The 22777-nt window shown below is 50.5% G+C and overlaps 1 protein-coding gene across 20 annotated transcripts in view; it reads right to left on the bottom strand.

Moving 5' to 3' along the window:
* kiaa1109 (KIAA1109 ortholog) overlaps positions 1-22777 on the bottom strand; it is a 65008-nt gene that overhangs the window by 15057 nt on the left and 27174 nt on the right. For 7 of the 20 annotated variants that reach the window (XM_028000912.1, XM_028000913.1, XM_028000922.1 and 4 more), the window contains exons 29-70: positions 22299-22548; positions 22087-22224; positions 21624-21694; positions 21369-21542; positions 21169-21289; positions 20960-21097; positions 20766-20887; positions 19940-20142; positions 19670-19870; positions 19391-19602; positions 18264-18415; positions 17603-17753; positions 17359-17511; positions 17042-17282; positions 16088-16236; positions 15303-15531; positions 14217-14351; positions 12678-12853; positions 12087-12262; positions 11083-11629; positions 10264-10462; positions 9833-10105; positions 9660-9753; positions 8875-8925; positions 7621-7827; positions 7109-7341; positions 6799-7043; positions 6621-6726; positions 6263-6360; positions 5939-6127; positions 5701-5869; positions 5393-5604; positions 4900-4968; positions 4219-4417; positions 3715-3774; positions 3413-3639; positions 2955-3113; positions 2581-2708; positions 2382-2505; positions 1972-2084; positions 1765-1855; positions 1545-1604 (exon numbers count right to left, since the gene is read on the bottom strand). In XM_028000912.1, the coding sequence (XP_027856713.1) occupies positions 1545-1604; positions 1765-1855; positions 1972-2084; positions 2382-2505; positions 2581-2708; positions 2955-3113; positions 3413-3639; positions 3715-3774; positions 4219-4417; positions 4900-4968; positions 5393-5604; positions 5701-5869; positions 5939-6127; positions 6263-6360; positions 6621-6726; positions 6799-7043; positions 7109-7341; positions 7621-7827; positions 8875-8925; positions 9660-9753; positions 9833-10105; positions 10264-10462; positions 11083-11629; positions 12087-12262; positions 12678-12853; positions 14217-14351; positions 15303-15531; positions 16088-16236; positions 17042-17282; positions 17359-17511; positions 17603-17753; positions 18264-18415; positions 19391-19602; positions 19670-19870; positions 19940-20142; positions 20766-20887; positions 20960-21097; positions 21169-21289; positions 21369-21542; positions 21624-21694; positions 22087-22224; positions 22299-22548 (7045 nt within the window). The remainder of the gene's footprint in view (positions 1-1544; positions 1605-1764; positions 1856-1971; positions 2085-2381; positions 2506-2580; positions 2709-2954; positions 3114-3412; positions 3640-3714; positions 3775-4218; positions 4418-4899; positions 4969-5392; positions 5605-5700; positions 5870-5938; positions 6128-6262; positions 6361-6620; positions 6727-6798; positions 7044-7108; positions 7342-7620; positions 7828-8874; positions 8926-9659; positions 9754-9832; positions 10106-10263; positions 10463-11082; positions 11630-12086; positions 12263-12677; positions 12854-14216; positions 14352-15302; positions 15532-16087; positions 16237-17041; positions 17283-17358; positions 17512-17602; positions 17754-18263; positions 18416-19390; positions 19603-19669; positions 19871-19939; positions 20143-20765; positions 20888-20959; positions 21098-21168; positions 21290-21368; positions 21543-21623; positions 21695-22086; positions 22225-22298; positions 22549-22777) is intronic. The other 13 variants (XM_028000920.1, XM_028000924.1, XM_028000926.1 and 10 more) reach the window with 8 other exon arrangements.

The following is a 22777-nucleotide window of genomic DNA, read 5'->3' as shown; positions in this document are numbered from 1 at the left end:
CGGCAGAAAAAACCTCCGGGGGACAAAACAGAAAACAGAAGAGGGGGAGGGATGAAGATGTTGAGAGACGAAGAAAAGCTTTTCAAAGTGGTTGAAAGACAGAAGGTAAGTATTGTGAGACAGGAGAGTAATGTATCAACATGTAAATACTTATATTAACTTAAGCTGGCCTAAAATGACAGGTGGCTGTTGTGTTGTTGCCACCCGCCCCATAAACTACGGAACCGTCTCGTATTTGACTCTTAACTGATGTGTGCCGTATTGAACCGACACCGGGCGCAATTTGTTTCCCATTCCTATAAATGTCTGATAGACACAGGCTGTCACACAGATCTCAACAGTAACATAACACATTAAATGTTAAGGTTATGTTGAGCATTAAATGTTAAGGTCAGCTAAATTGTTGTGGCGTGAGCTAAATAGGACCCCGGACGCTGTTGTCCCGGTTGCCTAGAGACGGTTGCTAGGCAGCAGCAGTGAGCTGCTATCAACCTGCATCTTTTTAAAATGTCCACCGATAAAACACCGTCCTTAGAAACAAAACCTCTGGCAAAAATACAGACGGTGGTGGGAAGAAACACATTCCAAGCTGAACAACTTCAGTGAAATTGAATGCAGGTGATTTTTAAAAAAAATGTTTCGGCGACATTCAGTGGCGCACAGTGAGCTGCATGATATCAGACAGGATGGGTCAGGAGAGGAACACTAAAGAACCAGACATCATTTATTATTACTGATACTTTAATTAAAGATGAGTTGTATAAGTTTATGTTTGTATCAAACAAACTAATCTTCAGTGTCACTAAAGCTCAGAGACTCAAAACGGTTGGTGACTCTTGTTCTAGGACTACACTAATAATATACACCGCTTACATTTAGAAAAGTGAATATTTAATTTTCTAGCTAGCTAACAAGCTAAATATTTAAGTCAGAGTTTACAAACACAATATTTACCTTGGATCTTAATATTTAGAATATTTGGAACTAAATATTTAGCTCAGAGCTAAAATCTTTAGAGCTACAAATTTAGCTTGCTAACGAAATATTTCATTTGAAAATGTGACGACCGTGTACAAACGGCTAACGGGTCTGTGGAGCCTTCAGCAACACTTACATATAGATATGTAGATGATTGTGTATCTATGTGTGAATTAATGAGGACCTGAGTTTCCAAATAAAATCACTTCAGCTGCAGAAAAGCAGCTCAAACAGCCAGAAAAGCCCCAACAGTCAGAAGAACGCCGCATTCATCACGAACACTGAAGTAAAAGCTGAGCTCCGGTTTCAGGTCTCAGCGAAACATGCAGAGATGTTAGAAAGACTAAAGGAAAGCTGCTGATGCAGATTCATAACAGGATGACATCATGAGGCAGTATCAGTTATTGATTACGCAACATTAAATCAGATGTTTTCCTACAGAAATTAATTTATTAGTGAACTAAGAGCTGAATGCTTGTTATGCCTCCTGTTGTGATTCGACTCTCAGCTCATCAGAGGACAGATCTGATTTGGTTTTCTAACATAATTTAGTTTGAACCGTCTACCTTGAATATCTCTGCTGGGCTGACAGGTGAACGTTCAGAGTCCAGAAGCTGAACTTTATTCTTTAATTAAACAGAAAGTCATGAAGACAACAGATCCGTTAGAGCAGCAGACAGGCAGTGGTGTGAGGTGAAGCTACGCTCCAAAACTGTTCCTGCATCGTCTAATGAGGATCCCTGCTGATCTGTCCACGTCCCGCCAGCAGGGGGCGCCGGACTTTACCTGGTCATGGATGTTGAAGGTGACGCGAGGTGAAGGAGCGGACACGTCCACACGAACTTCTGGGAAATCATCCACATCCCCGACCTTAGAGCTGCAGACAGAAACGTTACAGAGACGCTTTCTGTGACATCAGCAGAGCTGAGCCAATCAGCAGGAAACGACTAATGGCTGCAGAGCATCCTAACGTTTCAACGTTCGCACTCTGACCTCTGGCGTTCAATCCGTTTCTGAGGCGGCCGGCCCGCCGCCGCCGAGATGCTTTTGGAGCGGCTGTAGCTGGGTTTGTAGCCGAGGCCCCACTTATCCTTCAGGGAGGCGGCCTGGAGGAAACAAACGGGTCAGAGCAGAACCAGAGCCAGAATTCTGACTTCTGCATCCCCAGAACCAGGCAGCATTCAGCTTCTATGCTCCACTAATCTGGAACAAACTTCCAGAAAACTAAAGACCAGCCGAAAGCTGGATCCAGCAGGATCCGCATCGAGACGTTTCGATTTCCACGACTTCTGGAAATAAAACCTGATTAGAAATGTTTCTCACTCAGGGAGGAATGTGTTAAATAATTACAACACAACACTGGATCTGTTGTAGTTTAGGGGCGGCTTTGACCTTGAACTGACCCTCATGCTGGAGCGCCGCAGCTTCTTCCTGACGTCTCTCCTGATGTCCTGGACGGCCACCGACTCCAACTGCTGGTAGCGCTGGATCTCCTGGTTGATGGTTCCCTCGCTGGCGCCCAGCTTCCTGCAGACACACAGGAAGCGCCGCGTCTGCACAGCGTTCACACACAACCTGCACCGCTCAGCGGGACGCTCTTACTTCAGGTCGTCGATGACCTTGGCCTGTTCATTCAGCTCCCGGATGTCCACCACCCTCTTGGTGACCTTCCTGCCGCGGGCATCCAGCGCCGCGCCGCACGTCGCCTGCCGCCGGGGGTCAAAGTTCTCCTGCAGGGAGCAGAGCGGACCGTCAGCCCGTCGGGACCGAACGCCAGTCAACACGTCACCTGAAACCCGAATCGCGACCGGATCGATTGGAAGATTGATGAACGATTGATTGACCCTCCACCACCATCACCGCCTGGGGAACCGAGACCGCCTCTAAATCACCCCAATGATCAATCAGCCGCCAACCAGCATTCTGGGACCAGAAGCTCCATGTGAACCCAGCGGACCCAGAGTGGTTCTACATACGCAGGCCCAGGAGAGGGGCCTCTGGGCCCGGGCCCCGGACGGGGAGCCGCCGTCGGAGCCGTCCGCAGAGATGCTCTGCGGCCTGGGGCTGAGGCCCAGGATGTGGTTCACCAGGCGTCTCTTTAGGGTCAGCCGGGGGCTGAACGGCGCCTCACAGCTCTGCAGGAAGGAGACGGGCGGGGTTTACCCTCTGACCCCAAACAGGAAGGAGGAACTCAAGCAGCTCTGACACAAAAACCTTCTGCCAGTTTACTGTTCAGCTTCAAACAGAAAAATCTTCCACAGACAGAAACTTGATGACAAGTTTCCCTGCAAACATCAGCAGCTTTTCTTTAACTCACATAAAGCAGATCAAATTTTCAGCTGGTTTTTATAACTTTTAGCTCTACAGATGATAAGCGTCTGATTCTCGGCTCCGTCTGAACCGAGCTCGGCGCTAACCGGACCGGGTCACTGACCGTGTGGACGGTGGGCAACATGGTGTCGGCTTCGTCCTCGTCCGACAGGTCTCCCATGTTCACCGAGTTCTGGTCGGCGATGTCGTCGGCGTCCTCCTCCCCCGTCAGCGACGTCAGCGTGTTGCCCAGGGCGTTCAGCCGCTTGCCGATGTTCGGGTCCATGTGGACGTCGATGCCGCACATTTTCCACAGAACGTTGAGCGTCCAGGTACCGGCGCTGCTGCTCTCTGCTCCAAGACAAACATCAAAGCTCATTTTTCTGAAGCGGCGTCTCACTGAGCCTCATGAAGACGGTGCCTTGCCTGCAGACGGCTGGCCGGTGGTCCTGGAGCAAACTTCATACGTCCCGTCAGGGACGACGCCTGCAAGCCGACACAGCAACGCAACATTCAGGAGGCGACGCAACTCCAGCAATCACATGAAACGTTTCAACATACACCACTGGATTAAACGTCAACGAAGTCAACTCGCTACTCATGGAGTCAGGAAAACGACACAAAGAATCTGGAATAACAAAGTTTTGCTCTTAATTGTCAACCATAAGAGTTTCACATCTCACAGGCCTGGAAGACGTTCTAATTAAAAAAATATTTAGTTATCCTCTTTTGTCAGTACTCCAGTAAGCTGACACTGTTTTGTCTTGTTGATTTTTGTAAAACTCATAAATAAATTTATAAATTTATATATATATATATATTTAGAAAGTGTGAAGTAGATCAGCTGTGCTAGCTTGACTATGAAAACCTTAACGAGTGGATGTGCTGTGGAATTCGGTGTTTCAGTTCAGCTCCAGTTTAAACACTCACATGCGTTCATGACGAGGTCTCCCCGGACTTCGGGCTTCCAGTCGTCCCAGGACGTCTCGAAGCCTTCGGCGAAGCGGATACAGAAGTTCTTGAAGTGACCTTTGCTCACCAGAGACTCGGAGGAGCAGGCGGTGATCAGCGTGCTCTCGATGGTCAGAACCAGAGCCGAGCCCGTGTCGAAGTCGATGCTGTGGTTGGCCTGAGAGGGACGGAGCACAGCGGGTCACAGTTAACGGCAGAACCGGCAAAAACAACCCGTTTCATCCATTCACAGAAGCCAGAGCTGCATGGTGACATTTCACTCAGAAATGAAGTTGAAACCCTGATTGAATCTTCATTTGGATCCACTTCAGAGGGAAATGTCTCCGACAGATTAGCGTTAAAAACACCCAGAAAGCATTGATTCAGCTCCCCAGAAGGCTAATCTGATGCTAATCCCACCAAGGAAATCAGAAAACATTCCAGGAGATTTTAAATATCAGAGTCGTTTTCCTCGTGCATCACCACCGACCTCCGATCAGGACAGAGATCCACACACACAGGCCAGAGCTGGCTCTAGCTCTCCTTCACTTAAAACACAGCAGGCAGCCGACAGGAAACAACACATTTCAAAATAAAAGCTCCACAATCAGAGCAGAACCACAGCAAGCCACCAGGCAGGACGGAGGAGCTGCAGGTTACTTTGTGGGCGGGCTTTGGCTGGGCCGCTGCTGCAGAGCTCACCTCCGGCCCTGACGCTGCTGGTCCTTTCTACAGAAACGGGTGACAGCACAGCTGGGTGACCTTCAACCCCACACACATGCTAGACGTGAGCCTGGATTTTCATCAACTCTGAATACTCTGAAGGTTTTAGGAAAGCAGCTGCTGGTTAATCCAGCAATGAGAGAAATCTCAGTGAGTTAGCAGACAAGATTCAGGTTATAAAACAAGGATTTTAAGGCAGAAATGTTCAGTTATGGATAAACAGAGCAAACAACCTCCATTAGGAAGGGCTTGCTACAGAATGCTGTCTGCTCACAACAAGACGTTTCCTCGTTTTTAGCTTCCACTAACTACCATGTTGGTTTTAGCGTTAGCTTCTGGACTTTGGGTCCAGATGAACCGCAGAGTTTAGATGCCGATGTTTCAGGCAGAGCGAGTGGAGGCCGCTGGGGTTGCCTGGTGATCAGGTTACCTGTGAAGCGTTGGTGATGGGCAGGCAGATGCCCAGGTCGTTGACGGTGAGCTGCAGGAACAGGGTGCTGAAGGCCTGGGCCGAGGTCTGCTGGATGCCCGGCAGCTTGTCCACCACCTCCTTAGTGGCCATGTGGATGTCCTTGTTGAGCGCCAGCCGCTGCTCGTTCCAGTTGTCGTACGCCGCCTTGTAGTTCAGCCAGAAGAGCACGGCTGCAGGGACAGGAGGCAGAGAGCAGAACCAGAACAGAACCAGTTTGAGCTCTGGTGCTTTAACAGAGCCGTTTTAACGTGCGACGTGAGCCGAACCTCTGTCGAACGCCACTGGCTGAGCGAACACGATGGGCCGGTTCAGAGTAATCAGAACCGCCTCCTTGTCCGACGAGCCGCTGATCTCCTCCTGCAGCGCGTTCCTCAGACCGATCCGGGTCCGGAAGTACGCCACCTGGTGGAAGTCTGAGCCGGCCTCTTCGTAAACCTGCAAGACGGACGGGGAAATGAAAGAGGTTCCGGCCGGGTCCGGTCCAGAGGGTCGGCCGGCCGGTACCTGGTGCTTGACGATCTGCCCCAGCGCCAGGTTCAGGTCCACCTGGCACTTGCCAAACAGCTTCAGGTAGCTGCTGCTGCCTCCAGGCTGAGCCTTGCACTGGATCCGGTTGGACAGCTCCAGCTCGATCAGGCCCGTCTCGAAGCGCACAGCCCGCATCGACGGCGTGGTGGCCGTCATCTGGATCCCCTGGAAACACGGTGAGGAGAGCGCCGCCGCTAACAGTGAGCTAACGCCGAGCCAACTATGAGCCATCGCTGCACTAGCCTTGAGCTAATGCTGAGCTAACGTTAAGCTAATTGAGGGCGTTTCTTCTGAACCCACCTTGAACATCAGGCTGAGGGAGTAGAGCAGGATCTTGGGCTTGTCTGCGTCCGTGGACGAGTCGTGTTCGTTCCACAGCGGGATCGGCTGTTCGCCTCCTGCAGACAGAGAGCACAGCATCCTGAAGGAACCAGAGCAGACGCTGATGACGGCTACGCTAACGCTAATGCGCAGCAAACCGATCTCAGTTTTTTGTTCTGCGTTATGAAGCAGACTGGAGTAGATCAGGAGGATCCTTCACTTACCGATAGAAGTGGAAATCGATTTTGAATCGAGTTGTGAGCCATTATAGATTCAAAGTCTGAAGACAGGAAGTCGAGCTGTGTCTGGAGTTTCAGAATAAAAGTCTGATGTTTACCTGAAACCTTCTGGATGACTTCGTTGACTTCCTTCATGAAGACCTTCTGCAGGAACACCAGGTGGTTCAGCAGGTCCGTCGTCAGGTTGTGTTCAAACGAGCCGATCTGTCGACACACAGAGCAACGTCTCAACACGATGTGGCATCAGGAGCCCGTTGTCACGGCAACCCTCCCCACCTCAGCGACGCATCGCAGGTAGTTGCCCTGCAGGTAGTTGCCCTGCTTGGCCGGGAAGTCGTCGGGGGCCCAGCTCTGGTCGGAGTGGCTCTCGTGGTCCTCCATGATGTACTCCCCCGACATGGTGACGGGCGGCAGGGACAGGCTGGCGGACGGGGACATGGTGGACATGTCCACCGGGGACACCTTGGACTGGAAGCACAGCTTGTGGCTCGGCAGCTCGAAGGTGAAGCTGGTCTGAGCTCCTGAGGAGCAGAACCTGATCAGAACTGGGCAGAAACTGCCTGTAAACAGGTGGAGGAGGGATCACCTGTCATGCCGTGGCTCTTCACCGCCCCCATCTTGTACTCTGCTTTGAGCGAGGGCAGCAAGGCGGCGCCGATGGTGATGCCGTCCATCATGGCGCTGAACTTGAGGACGATGGGCTTCTTCTCCAGGCCCTCGGGCAGCTGGGGGAACTCGTTGGCCTCCACCGGCGTCTGGTTGATGCTGGACGACTTGTCTGGCGGCTGGGGGGTCGGCGTGTCCTCACGGTTTGGTTGGCTGCAGCAAAACATGGCAGCAGCCAATGAGAAGGAGGGGGCGGGGCATCAGGCAGGGGCACTGACTGACACCAGGACTAAAAACGACGGACAGACATTTCATTGATCTGAGATTAACCAACAGAGAAACTCTGATGGAGACACTTCCTGCCAGCTGGACCTCAGGGGTTAACCCTGAACTCTGAGTTTAACCCTGAACCTGGAGTTTAACCCTGAACCTGGAGTTTAACCCTGAACCTGGAGCTCCGTCAAACCGATAAGCTGGCGCTGAGGAACGTACGTGTTGGCGGGCTGGCGGATGAGGTCGGAGATCTGCTTGGAGAGCTGGTGGGAGCTGCGGACCATCATGCTGTGCAGCGTGGCCGGGTGCTGCGGGATGTTGATCATGATGGAGCCCACCTTGAAGACGGCGGCGTTGTTGGTCCTCAGGCCCCGCTGGGCGCTGTACAGCGCCTGCGACTTGGCGATGGTGCACTTGACGACGGTCCTGAAACACGGGAGGAGCAGAGTGAGCGGAGGGAAACCTGACGGAGGATGAAGACGGACTGTGAAGCGTCATGCAGAGTCAGTGACGATGGCTGGAGACGACCCACAGGGGAAGAAATGAAATGACCTCCAGCTCCAGAAACATCTGGATCTGCTGCGGCCTGACATGAAGTCAGGCGAGAGCAGATGCCGCTCCGCCAGCATGAAACACAGATGGACCCTGAGGAAGATGAGCAGCAGGCGATGAAGGACGGACTCAGCACAGCAGCATATTCAGAGAAATCTGTTTTGCAGATACAAGAACCCAACTGGGCACAGATGTTGCTGTTCTGAGATGGCAGCCATATTTAAAGACAGCTGCCATCTTGAAATACTCTCTTCAGTTTCATTGTCCAAAATGTAATCTTTTGATGTCAAATCATACATAGTTGAACTCAGAAATCATACTGTTTTTTTTTTCAGTTTTCAACATGGCTGCCATGGTGGCCATGGAGAATAAAGGCACTAAAATCAGCAGCAGTTATTTTCAGTGGTGGGCACAGACAGAAGTTAATTTACTGAACAAGACTCTTAGCTACGCTAACACTGAACTGCTAAACACACAAAGCATTTAGCATAAGCTAACACTAAGCTGCTTAAAAAATTTGAGGATGGTAACACAAACCTGCTAACCACATAGAAATTTCAGGAAGCTAACCCTAAACACATAAAAACAAAATAGCTGGAGCCAATGCCAGACCTCAGCTTCTGATTTCATTATCACTAAAGTTGCAAGGACAGGATGAGCCAAGACGAAAACATACGATGTGACCTAAAGTTATGAAAGTATGAAACTTTCTGTGGCAATAAATAGCTTAAAAAAGGCTCACAAACGGCAGCCATCTTGAAAACTGTGTGTGATCCTGAAATGCAGGTGGCTGATGGGAAATCTGAGGGTTGATCATACAGGTGTTTATGCCACAGCTGACTGTTTTTCCAGAGATATGCTGCGCTGCATGAGACGGTGGGTTTACTGATGCAGAGGTCACTGGGGTCAACATGAACATACAGAAACTCCTGCTTAGCCGTGCTGGTGGGAGACGTGGGGAAATCCTCCAGTCTACGCAGTTTACCGGGAAGACAAAGAAGAGCGAGGAAGAAGAGAAGAAGAGTCAGGAGGTATTGAGCTATGGAGATAGATAGGCTGGAATCACCTGGGGTAAATAAAACCACATCAGCTTCTGATCCCACCAGTTTCTATAGAGCTGATCAAATGATCAGTTCTACTGTCAATTTATTACAAATAGCAGCTTTAACTCATTGGATTTATTTCACATTTAAGTTTCAATTATTGTTTTTAACCAAATTCTTAATAACCCAATCAATTTAATTTCCATTATTAATCATATTAGTTTCAGTGGAGCCCAAAGTGGGTCCTGGAGGCCCGGGATCCTGAACCTTTTAGTTCTCTCCCTGGTACCAACAACCTTTTCAGGAAGTCAATGTTCATCTTAGGCCTCTAATGATCCAACATTGGATCCAGGTGAGTTAAACCAGGGAGAGACTAAAACATGCAGGATGCCGGGCCTCCAGAACCCACTTTGGGCTCCGCTGGTTTACATACTCAATGACCTTAATGACTAATTTACTGAAAAACTTCCTACTATTTAGGATTTATGAATCAATTTATATATATATTATATATATATATAATTGATGTTGTTTTAACTTAATATGGTAGGAGTTTGGTTTTTGTTTATCGGTATTGGGCCGTCGGTACTGGTTCGTCGGTATTGGGCCATCGGTATTGGGCCGTCAGTACTGGTTCATCGGTATTGGGCCATCGGTACGTACTGAATGTCCGGCGTGATTCCCTCCAACAGAACGATGTTCACTCCTCCGATGTGAGCAGATGCGCACGTCTCCGTCATCTTCTGGTGGAGAATATCTGCATGGCAGAGAACACCGTCAGAGCCGCCCGTCCAGCAGGGGGCGCCGTTCGCCGCCGCCACAGCAGCAGCTCTCACCCTTCATCTTCTCCTTCAGCGTGAACGACCCGTGGATCTTCTTAAGCTCCGCCTCCATGGTCAGGCCGCCGATGTCGGCCTCCAGGTGAGTGCGGTTCACCATGCCGATGCCGAACACGATCAGCGTGACGTGCTGCGGCTCGCCGCTCACCAGGCTGCGCCGCCGCCCGCCCGCAGCCCCGGGTGGCCTGCCAGGCGTCGCCGGCTCCAGCTGCTCGTTCTCGTTCTCAAAGATGACCTTACAGAGCGACTCCGACGGCCGCCGCCCACCCTCTGCAGACAGGAAGTTCAGCCTGTCAGCCACTCAGAACCAGACAGGAAGTGGCTGGTCATTAATCATGTGACAGGAAGTGGCTGGTTTTTGTTAACTACAGCCAGGAAGTGGCCGGCTTTGGTCAGTCATGTGACAGGAAGTAGTGATGCGCGCTGACCTGAGATGCAGTTCTCCGGCGAACTCTTCTCCAGGATGCCGGTCGGGTCGGAGATCAGGGAGTAGAAGTTGAGCAGCTTGTACATGTTCTGCCAGCACTCTGCCGACGGCTCGCTCTGCTCCGACACCGTGATGGAGTCCGAGTCGTCCATCTGGATCGGCATGTGGTCCGCCACGTCCCGGGAGCCCTTTCTGGACACCTGGGGGGCAGAACCAGAACCCATTACCCGGTACCAGAACCTCCTGAAGTTAAACCACATCACAGTGTTTCTGCTAAACCTGGGAGTCTGGAGTGACCGGTGGCGCCCTCTACAGGTTCAGACATTAGTGAGTTCAGATTCAGAGAATATAATGATAAATTTATAATAATAATCTGAGGCTGATCTGTTTAAAGATTAAATATTTCAAAATCGATAGACAAGAAGCTCAACATTCCTCACTTAATTGTTGAAGGAGTTCTCATATAGTCATTACTTCATTCTGGTAATATAAAGACTTTAATCTCCATAAATTAAGACATTTTAATCATTTTTATTTAAAAACATGATGCTTTTTATTTATCTTAAAAGTAAAATTTATATTTTTTTGTACATTTTTGGGTTCATTATTGCAAATGGCCTTTTTAGAGTTAGTTCTCTAGTTAACAATTAATCAATTATTCCAATAATCATGATTAATTGATATAAATTTCAATGATTGATTCATCAATTATTTCAATAATTAATCAGAATTAGTCATGATTAAAACACTTGAACAATCAATTAATCATTCCAGCCTGTTTCCTGAATCTTAGCGCTGCCCCTCCCCCGCCCGTTGCTACCTTGGAGGTGCGGCGCTCCGAGCGCCCCAACGAGCTGCGTCCTCGGGGTTCCCGCCGCCCCAGCGTGTCGATGCTGGACGGCGGCCCGTTGGAGGGAAGCCCCGCCCCTCCTCCTCTCTTGCTCTTCAGCGTCTGCGTGGCGCCGCGGCCCGCGCCGTTCAGGCTGCCGCGGGAGCTGCGGCTGAAGTCGGAGGACAGGATGTGGCGGTAGGGGCGGGCCCTGAAGGTGGGGGTGGGGGAGGTGGAGCCGGCGGTGTAGCGGCTCAGCTTGATGTCGGTCTGTGTGGCCTTGATGTCGTCGATCATGGTGCTGAACTGGTGGATGAGGCGCACCAGCGCCATGTCGACGCGCTGGCTGATGGCCTGGCAGGCTGTGGTGAAGTCGCAGTGGAAGGTGTTGTAGTGGCGGCGGTTCAGGTCATGGAAGGAGAGCGGCGCCCCCTGGGGGGCGCTGGCGGACTTCTCCATCACCACGGCGTTGACACTGAAGGTCTCGATCAGCAGGGCAGGCTTGAACTCCAGCGGGGGAAGGTTGACGGTGCCCTGCCTGGAATCACAGAGGCTCAGAATCACCTGCCGGTTCTGATCCGATGACCGGGCTTCCTACAGCGACTCGCATCATAGAGCAGCTCAGGAAAAGCAGAAATGTTACAGGAAATGATCAAAGTAAGAATATTTGTCTGCTTAAAGGGGGCAGTACCATGAGTTTTACATTTTATAGCATGTTTAAATAACTATGTTACCTTCAGTTATGAAAATGATGTAAATATCAAGAATGAGTAAGTTTAAGCCATGAAATTGGGCCTCTGTCTCTTTAAGAACTGCAGCTGTTTCTGAAGCTCCGACTCCAAAAAGTCATTCCAAAATGGCTCCTGTATTAAGGAGCTCAGCAGATGTTTGCTAGTTGCTGCTGGCTAGTCTGAAGGAGCCGTAATCAAAAACAATTTAAACATCTCAGAGTGAAATAAATCCAGATAAGCGATGGGTTAGGGTCAGGTTTCTACCTCCTGGACTTCTTGTTTTTCCGCTCCTTGGTCGTGTCGGAGTCCACGATGTCGGCTCGCAGACACTCCAGGTTGCCCGAAAATGACAAATGTTCTCCAAAGTACATCTTGTAGCTGAGGGGAGTGGCGTCCTGCGCCTGGATGCCGATGTAGCCCAGCAAGGGCTTGAAGACAACCTGGAGCCGGAGAAAATCAGGAGGTTTCATTAGACCAGTCTGCTCGTGTTTCCATGTAGCGCTAGCAGCTGCGTAGCCTGCTAGCCGCTGCAGCTAGCGACGCAGACCTGCAGCTTTTACTCCGAGTTGATTCATGTCGACGTGACCAGACTGTTCCAATATAGGATGAACAGGAATCTGTCACATAAATGTTCGTAATATTTATCATCTGAGTTCTTTAAATGTGGCTAAAGTTAACGCTGAGGAAATTTCCAATGTTTTGATACATACAATCTTTATCCTATCTGGATAAAACATATAAAAAGTTTCATTAGGCAGAGGTGGTCTGAACACAGCGGCGGTTGATCTGTGTGTTGACGCAGACAACGCTAACACAGAAGACGCTAATGCTAAAGCATGAATCCAGTCGGCTCACCTGAGCGTCGGCCAGCTGCACGGCGGCGGGACACTGGTTCCCCTCCTCCACGTCCACCAGGTCGTCCTGACTGGTGCTGTGCTGGGAGTGCGTCCCGTCCAGCGTGTTCTGGTCGCTGGACAGAACCGTGTTGAAGTCCGACGCCGAGGGGATGGTGGGCAGGGTGCAGGTTCCGCCTGGCAGGACAATAAAGACACTTTCAGAACCGGGCCGAGGGAAGAACCGAGTCAGTACTGCACCTAGCCTCTAAGCTAACAAACACCAAGCTGACCTTGTGGACTGCTAGCCTCTAGCTAACAAACACCAAGCTAACATTGTGTGCTGCTAGCCTCTATGCTAACAAACACCAAGCTAACCTTGTGGGCTGCTAGCCTCTAGCTAACAAACACCAAGCTAACCTTGTGGGCTGCTAGCCTCTATGCTAACAAACACCAAGCTAACCTTGTGGGCTGCTAGCCTCTATGCTAACAAACACCAAGCTAACCTTGTGGGCTGCTAGCCTCTAGCTAACAAACACCAAGCTAACCTTGTGGGCTGCTAGCCTCTAGCTAACAAACACCAAGCTAACCTTGTGGGCTGCTAGCCTCTATGCTAACAAACACCAAGCTAACCTTGTGGACTGCTAGCCTCTAGCTAACAAACACCAAGCTAACCTTGTGGGCTGCTAGCCTCTATGCTAACAAACACCAAGCTAACCTTGTGGACTGCTAGCCTCTAGCTAACAAACACCAAGCTAACCTTGTGGGCTGCTAGCCTCTAGCTAGCAAACACCAAGCTGACCTTGTGGGCTGCTAGCCTCTAGCTAACAAACACCAAGCTGACCTTGTGGGCTGCTAGCCTCTAAGCTAACAAACACCAAGCTGACCTTGTGGGCTGCTAGCCTCTAGCTAACAAACACCAAGCTAACCTTGTGGGCTGCTAGCCTCTAGCTAACAAACACCAAGCTGACCTTGTGGGCTGCTAGCCTCTAAGCTAACAAACACCAAGCTGACCTTGTGGGCTGCTAGCCTCTAGCTAACAAACACCAAGCTGACCTTGTGGGCTGCTAGCCTCTAAGCTAACAAACACCAAGCTGACCTTGTGGGCTGCTAGCCTCTAGCTAACAAACACCAAGCTAACCTCGTGGGCTGCTAGCCTCTAAGCTAACAAACACCAAGCTGACCTTGTGGGCTGCTAGCCTCTAGCTAACAAACACCAAGCTGACATTGTGGGCTGCTAGCCTCTAAGCTAACAAACACCAAGCTGACCTCGTGGGCTGCTAGCCTCTAGCTAACAAACACCAAGCTGACCTTGTGGGCTGCTAGCCTCTATGCTAACAAACACCAAGCTGACCTTGTGGGCTGCTAGCCTCTAGCTAACAAACACCAAGCTGACCTTGTGGGCTGCTAGCCTCTATATTTGCAGCAACAGGACGGTAGCTGAAGTCCAGAGATTCTAGAGACAGACATGGAGAGCTGAGAGCTGGTTCTGTAGTCCGGCCGGGTCCGGATCGCCGGCAGCATCATAAGGTTCATGCAGCTGGAGCCCAGCGGGCCTCACCTGGCTGGGAGCGACTGAGTGGGGAGTCGTGTGACGCGGAGCCGGCCCGGTTCCCCACGGCGTTGGACATCCAGTTGTAGAAGCTGACGGAGGACGGCTCGGACAGCAGCGGATGTTCGGTCAGCATGTCCGTCCCTGCAGGACGGGCCGGGTCGGAACCAGGAGACACAAACAGGTTATGTTCTGGTTCATTAAAACCCATCTGCTCTGAACATCATGAACTCATTCACAAACAGGAAGGTGGTCAACATAAACCTGACCAGCAGGTGTCACTGCTGGACCAAAAATGGGTCAAAAATATCCAGAACTTTGATATCTAAACTTTCAGTTTTCAGGCTATTTCATGTAAAATAACTTCATTTTTCACAGTGTGAAAATGTTTTATACAGGTGATTCTGAACCAAACTGAGATCCAGCTGAATAATCTCACTCTAACGGACTCATCCAGTAAATGAAGCCGTGGATTATAATCCCACATTTCACCAGGTTAAATCAGCACTATAACAGGGTTGAAGCCATTTAATAATCCATTATTCTGATAATTAATTAGATAAAACAGTCCGTAGGCCTTTTTTATACAATGTCAGAAATATATTAAAAGATGCAAACAAATGATTCAGTTATTTTCTGAAATAAGAAAATAAATATTTATGTCCTAAAATGCAGTAACAGAATTATTTTAATGAACTTTTGATCATTTGTAGCAGAGCTAAAAATACCGTAAAGGTTCAGAGCTTTCTGCTGGTCTGAACAGTGTAGGACTGACCTGGACATCAGTTATTGATTAATGATTAACAACAGGAGGTTGTTTTCCCTCGTCTGAACCAGGTGAAGCTAAAACTTTTCCGGTGGAACAGATTTAGAATGACTTTTAATTTTAAATGTTTTTATTTATTGTCCAGTTTCGGTTTTGTTTCTGCTCTGCGTCGTTCTGTATAATCCAGTTAGTGATCAATCAATGACTGATTAATTAGTGACTCATCCCTAATCCCACCAGATAAAACCTGGAGTTTGCTTCATCCTAACGAGTGTTTATTGCTCTGGTTTTACTGGTGAACTGGTTTTGCTGGGATTCCTATGGCTCACCTGTGCGTGTGACGGAGCCGCTCTTGGCGGCGGCGGCCGTGTCGCTCCGCTGCGGCGTTCCCTCCAGCAGGTTGTGCAGGCTGCGGAAGCTGCCCGTCAGGTTGCTCAGCAGGCTCTCCTTGCGCGGGCTGTCCCTGGCCGGTGGCCCTCCGCCGCGGCTCACGTGGGCCGGCGAGTCGGCCGCCGTGTCGCCGCTGGTGTAGCTCAGCGACTGGTAGGGATGCGAACCCTGGGTGTGACAAACAAGCAGAGCGCTGGGCGAGGTTACGACGGCCGCCGGGGTGTTTCATCGCCATGACAACACAGATAAATGGTCTGGAGAGTGACAGGGGAGGCTGAATAGTTTAGGATGGAAGAGACGACACTCAGAGAGGCGCAGAGGGAGAATGGACGGAGTCACCGGGAGAAACGCCTGCGGAGCTGCAGCACAGAGCTGCAGCACAGAGCCGCAGCACAGAGCCAGAAAAAACATGAGACCAGAACCAGGACCAGGACCAGGACCGGCCTTAGAGGTAAACCTTGATGAGCCTCATTAAATCTGGCTGGAAACGCCTCCACCAGGACTGGAGCTAATATTTAGCTTCATGCTTTTGCTAGCCTTCAGAACATTTAGCACTTAGCTTCACATAAATTAATTCTCCCTGAAGCTGCAAGTGAAAGCCAGGTGTGCAATAACAATTTGATCCTATTGGTGGCGATATATTGTGCTGTACACTAGCTGGTATGGAGGTTTAGCAGAGCTAATGATAGCGCTGCCCGCTAGCTCTGGGTTAGCGCTGGCTTACCTTTATCCTGTGGGCAGACTCGTTGTGTGTGTGGGACTTGGAAAGCTTCCTCATGATCTCGACGCCGCTGACCGGGCCGGTGCTGGCCTCCTTGGGCAGGGGGCGGCTGCAGGCTCCTTCCAGCAGCATGGTGTGTTCACTCACTGTGGCTTCAACAGAAGGAGATCCGATCAAAGTCCCAGAATTAACTGATTCCTCTAAACACATCATCATCAACCGAGCAGCTTCACATGATCAGAACCAGCAGCCAGCAGACCCTGGATTTATATCTGCATTTATCCCTTTAGTTGTGGAAACAGAAACTAAACGCATTATTTCCAGACTCTGCCAGACTGAGAAGATGCTAAAATATAAACTTTTTCTGAACAGAGTCGTTTAAAGGGGCAGTGTCATGTTTTCCAGGTTCATAGAGCCATTTTATAGAACAATCTATAAAATGTTCTATAACTACCTTCAGTTGTTATAAAATGCTGTAAATATCAAATATGACTTCAAAGAAAAGTTATTTCTGCTTTATCGCCTTGAAATTGGGTCTTTGTCTCTTTAAGAGAGCCTGCTCTCTCTGAAGCTCCGCCTCCAGGATGTGGTCCCAACATGGCTCCTCTATTAACCCATTAACGGTTTTACCAGCGTTGCTCTGAGCAGCAGCTCCTATAATTGTGTTTGCTAATAGCCGCTAGCTAGTCTGAAGGAGCTGAGTTGGGAGGAGCTGCGGCTCGAAGGCGGGGCTACGTCCACCCAGGTGTTTAGAACCAGGTGACTGGTTGCCATGGAGACTAAAGGAATTCTCAAACATGAAAGAATCAAAGCAACACAGCAGGGAAAAGCATTAAAGGTCTTAATCTGGTGTGGATCAGACCGGAACCGCCGGCGGTTCTGGATCAGATCAGAACCACCGGTGGTTCCGGATTGGTCCCGGTACTTCCAAGTGTTGACCCGTTAACTTGGTCCCACCTGCGTCGTACTCGAACTCCGCTCCGTCGGCGCTGGTGTCGCTGTGCAGCGCGGCGCCGTTATCCAGGCCCAGTACCGGGTTGGGCTGGTTCTGCTGGGCCTCTCTGGGCTTGGCGATCTGGCTAGGACCCATCAGGCCGATGGCCTTGAAGCCCTGAGTCACAACGATGAACTTCATCCACTGCCGGGCCAGAGCCACCAGACCCTTCTTCAGCGTCACCAGGGCCGGAACACCGTCATTCTGGAGAGAGACCAGTAAGACCAGAGGGACCAGCTGGCTCCCAGTCTGCTCTCAGTAAAACCAGTCTGCCCCTCACCATGGTGGCCTCCTCGATGACGGCGTAGTCGGCCTGCTGCAGGTAGCGGTGCAGGATGTTGCACAGCATGCAGGACGGGTTCTCGTGCAGGTAGCGGGCGCGCTTCGTCACCCGGTTGTACTTGCTGCGGATCGGGATGTGGATGCTCTTCTTCTGTTGCACAAACACAAATGAAAACACAGTAAATAAAACCGATTCCAACAGTGAAACCAGATTCAGACGTTAAACCGATTGGGCGCGTTACCTCCAGAGCCTCCGTCATGATGCAGCCCATGACGGCGCAGACGCGCAGCGTTCCCTCCATGTCCAGTTTCCGTAGCGACGACTTGAGCTGGTCGATGGGGACGAGCCAGGCGCCAATGGCCGGGGTGGCGGTGCTCAGCAGGTTCAGTTGCCTGAACACGAGATGTGAAAAACAACCTGAGAAACGCGAGTTCTCTCCAAGACTGGGCTCTTCAGAGCGCCGCCACCAGGGGGCGCCACAGAGGAAAAATATGGCAACATATTTATGAATCTGACAAATGTATTTTTCCTTACATTATAAAATCTAATCTGTTTCTTACAATGCAATGAAGTATTAGGGCAAGGCAAAGAAAATAATTAAATTACGAGAATACTATGAAAAAATAATCCAAGTCAAATTATAAAGCTGTAATTTAAGGCAATAAACTCATGATATTCAGAGAACAAAGTCAAAACAATGTGAGAAAGTTGTTACAATTTTACCAGCATAAAGTCGCAATAAAGCCGCACTAGCCTAGCCTAGCCTAGCAGTTAGGCTAGTTATTCTGGATTTTTGAAATGTTATTTTAATCATCTTGCTTTAGCCTAGCCTAGCATCAGCAGTCATTCTGGAGGTTTGGGTTGCAGATCCAGTTGGGTGTTTCTGGGGTAAGGCGTCCCACCTGGACATGGTCTGGGACGCTGAGCGGACGTTGGTGGGAGCAGCGAAGCTGAACCAGATCTCCCTGATGGTTAGCTTCATGCTGCTGGAGTCGGGCGGTGGCGGCATCAGGGGGAGATCTTTCTTCAGGTCGTCAGACTCCACGCCTTCATCCTGCATGACGGGAAGCCTTCAGGTAAAAATGGATTCCACTCAAACGCCTCCATATCCGTTTACTTCTGTTGTAGTTTCATCTATATGCTATCTGCACCGTTAGATTAATACTATTATCAGATTAGTATCCAATAATAAAAGTATTAACAGTTAGAACAAGCAAACTCAGAGTCTGTTGGTATTTCTAGTTTGTTTGTTTTTTTCACACCTGTTGAACTTATTATGACCATCCTGCCCCTCAGCTGCATGTTTTAGTCTCACCATGTTACTTTAACAGTATGCAGAGTTTCCTGTGAAACTGATGCTGTGAGTTTAATCTTTGAGTTTGAGCTGTTTGTTTACCCTACCCGCAAAGAAAGAAGGAACGCTTAGCCTGGCGGGGGGCTAGGAAAGCATGGCGGGCCGCCAGGCTTATAATACACTGGAAGAGGAAACCCTGAGTATGATACGTTTCCTGTTCAGTCCATTTTCTGTTTTTATTTTATATTTTCTTTACGTTTTATGTTAATCTCAATGCTTCAACTTAAACTTTAGAACTACACAATACATCTATGACTTAGGTATTTTTATTGAATTTTTACATTTATTTTCTATGTGATTATTTGTGATAGACTGGCGCCATGACAACGTTACGCCCCACCTCTAGAAACTGTATAGTTTTATTTACTAATGCTCAGGTTTATTATTGTAGTTTTTATTATGAACAGTTTTAATTCTGCTCACATGTAATTAATCTTAAAGTATTTATTAAATCTAGTCCACTTTATTGATGTTCGATTCATTTATTCTTTATTTTCAACCAAATTATCCATAATTTTCATCTTTCCGTTACAAAAAGAAGCTTTAAATTCAGAATTTGATCATTTCTGCCAGTAACTGGTATTGATTACTAATAAAATCTGAATTAATCAGAATTAAATTCCGTCTTTTATGAGGTTATTCTCCACCAGGAGAGCAGGAACGAGTCGTCCTGACCTGCTCGTCCGAGTCCGAGTTGTCGTTGGCGTCAGAGTTGGGGCTGATGACGTCGTTGGGCAGGTTGTCGTCAGAAACGTCGGTGCTGTAGCCGCTTCCGGTCTGGGATCCTGTGGAGCCGTTGGACTTGCCGGTCCCGGTCTTCCCACCGCCGTCCGAGTGTCCCATGACGCCGAAGGCGTTGTAGAGAACGGCGCCAGACTGACGGCCGCCTGGAAGCAGAGTGGAGACGTGAGCCTCCCGTCCTGCGGGGGGCGCTGCAGGGAGCGGCGGCGTTACCTTTGATAGTGAGGTTCTCGATGCCGCATTCGAACATGATCCAGCCCCATTTCTCCAGCGAGGCGGCGGTGCGAGTCGGGTCGCTCGGCGCCGCCTGGCCATCCGTCTCGTCCACCAGGGAGAACTCGTCCAGGTCCTCCAGGCCAAACAGAACCTTGGACTTCTCGAATGGGATGGCGGTGATGGCGAACGTCCCCACGTCTGCAGAGGACAAGGCGGGGTCAGAGGGCACGGTTGCAGTGAGGGGCCAGGTCGGACCGTGGAACCGACCTGTGGAGTCCAGTCCGCGCAGCTGGCTGTGGATCCGGTGGACGTTCAGCCTGGCGGCGATCTCTTTGCCCTTCTCGATGCCGGCGTTGGAGCGCAGCGACCCGGACGACTGCGGCTGCATCTTGGTGGCCGACGCGTACTTCTCCAACATGACGGATGGTCGGCCATGTTCGGTGGCGTTCGGCGTCTCCTCAACGATCCCCCTGACAGGAACAGAGGCAACCGGTTCCACAGCAGCTTCACTATCCATTCATTCACTAAACAAAACTCTTAGCTCCGCTAACGCTAAACCACCAAACACATTAAGGTTAACAGAAGCTAATGCTAAACCTCTTGGCACATAAAACAAATTAGCAGATGCTAACACTAAAAAGTGAAATACAAAGAAAATTGCTAATGCTAAACTGTTAACTGCATAAAAAATTACCAGGAGCTAACATTAAACAGCAAAACACAAAGAAAATGATAAGAAGCTGAAGCTAAACCACTAAACACAAACATTAGCAGAGGCTAACGCTAACATTAAAACAACTGTTGATTTCTGCTACATTTTATCACTTGAAAGTTGTATAAATATGACGACCAAAGAGGAAAACATTTGATGAGACAAAGTCATAAAAAGAAGGAATATTTCATCACAATAAGAGTAAAACGTGGCAGCCATCTTGAATAATGGCTGCCATCCTAAATTTAAGTGGCTGATGTGAAATCTGAAAAGCATCAGACCTGCGAAGTTAGCATGTTAATGCTAATATTAGGCAGGTTTTGACAGTGATGAGTGTCGCCATGGTAACCTGCGGGTGGCTATTGGATGCGGACGGCTCACCGGTTCATCCTGAACTGGGTGGCGATCCGGTCGAAGCACAGCGCCACCAGAGACACGTGTGGGACGCATTTAGCGGACGGGGAGCCTTCCTCTACGGAGGCCTGCAGAAGGCAAAGGTTCACCTGCACAGACACAGTTACACACAGTCACCAAACACATCCTGGACGCGTTGCCTTCCGGGTCAAAGGTCATACCTTGGGGATGGAGACGTTGGCCTGGAGCCCCTTTATCTTGACGTTGTCGGGTTTGACGGACAGCTCCGTCTGTCCGCTGGAGGTCAGAGTGGCGGCGTCCGGCTTGGACAGCTTTTGCTCCGGCTTGGCCGTCTGACTCTGTGGACGCACAGCGTCAGTCGCCGGCAGGTAAGCGGCTCACCTGTAGAACCGGGTGGATGGATACGCACCGACTCGGCCACCGTGGACTTGCTGATCTGATACGCCTCGGTCAGCACTTTACCGTGCAGGTCGTCCAAGATGGCCGCCGGGTGCCGGACGCTTTCGAAGTGGACCATGGACTCGATGTATCTGAGACGGACGCAACAGAAAACCGTGTGATCGTTCCGGTCCCGGTCCAAACGGAACGGAGCCGTCAGCCGGTCTCTACCTGTCCAGGGACTCGGCCACCAGCGGCGTCAGAACCACGTTGACGGCGCCTTTCACCTCCACGATGGCCGTGGTTCTGGTCTGAGCCAGCGGCTGCTCCAGCGACCAGTCGTCCGTCGTCGTGTCCTCGTCCCTGTTCTCCATGGCTCTTTTATCCAGCGGCGTGTACGGCGTGCTGCGGGGCAACAACCGCACCAGGGGTCAGAGGTCAGGGTCAGTATCTGATCAGCAGGTCATCCTGCTCCACTTCCTGTACCTGGTGTTGTCGCCCATCAGCTGGAGCCCGCGGTCCAGCAGGGAGGTGGCCGACAGGCCCGGCTTGATCACCTGGAGAACAGAACCTCGTCTGAGTCCAGAACCAGAACCAGGCACAACAGGAAGGTTCTACGGAGCGCCAGAACCTCCAGACTGTTCTGAGTGTCCCTGCTGTGTCTGCTGCGGACCAAGCCTAAAAGGGTCGCTAACAAGGTTCTGCAGAACCATCAGACCCTAAATGGGTGCTAACAAGGTTCTGCAGAACCATCAGACCCTAAATGGGTCGCTAACAAGGTTCTGAAGTTATCAGAACCAGGCATCCTGGAGCAGAGATTAATCTGGACCAGGAAGGAGCAGAACTTTATAAAAAAGCATCTGGAGTCGGAGCAACAGAACCAGAACAGACCAGGCTGGTTCCGACCCAGTGAACAGCAGGAACCCGTCCAGAACAGAGGAAGTCGGACCTTGAAGCCGGGCACGGCCAGCTGGTCGAAGGAGGCGGAGCTTTCCTCGCTGGTGGGCGTGTCCAGGTCCAGTGGCCGGTGCAGAGACGACTTGGAGGTTCTCTTGTTGGTCGGCTGCTTGACGGACCAGTTGGACACCTGCAGAGAGCCGCGTCATTCAGAGCCCAGACGGAGAACGGGCCGGGCCGGGCCGGGCCGCGGCGGGGCGGTACCTGGTAGTGGGCCAGGTAGTTCTGGTAGCAGGCCATGACGTGAGGCTGCCGGGTCACCGGGCCGGGCTCGGCCGTCTTCTCTGCCTCCACAGAACTCTCCTCCTCCATGGCCAGCGCCGACACGAAGGAGGCCTGGGACAGGTGGGCGGCCAGCGGCTGGGGCGGCGGCGGGGGGCGGGGCTCCGTGATCAGCTCCCCGTTCAGGACGTAGGTCAGAGGCCCCTCCACGCTGTGGTATATGGAGCTGCGGCTGGGGGTCAGAGGTCAACAAACCGTGAAACGAGCCGCAGACTGGTGCAAACACGTGAAAAAGCGCCAAAAGACGCTGCAGCCACGTTTCCCTGCTGGTTTGAGTTTGTACGTTTTTAGCTCAGTTCGTTTGTGTTTTCAGCAAAGTTAGCAAACATTTGATGAGCTTTAGTTTATTTCTCCCTTTGCAGCCCCAGCTCCAGACCAGTTTAACGGGGGGTGGGAGGGAA

The sequence above is a fragment of the Xiphophorus couchianus genome, chromosome 19 (assembly GCF_001444195.1).
Source record: "Xiphophorus couchianus chromosome 19, X_couchianus-1.0, whole genome shotgun sequence".
In the NCBI taxonomy this organism is placed as follows: domain Eukaryota; kingdom Metazoa; phylum Chordata; class Actinopteri; order Cyprinodontiformes; family Poeciliidae; genus Xiphophorus; species Xiphophorus couchianus.
Note: the sequence above shows the minus strand (reverse complement) of the source record. Positions and strands in the feature narration are given on the sequence as shown.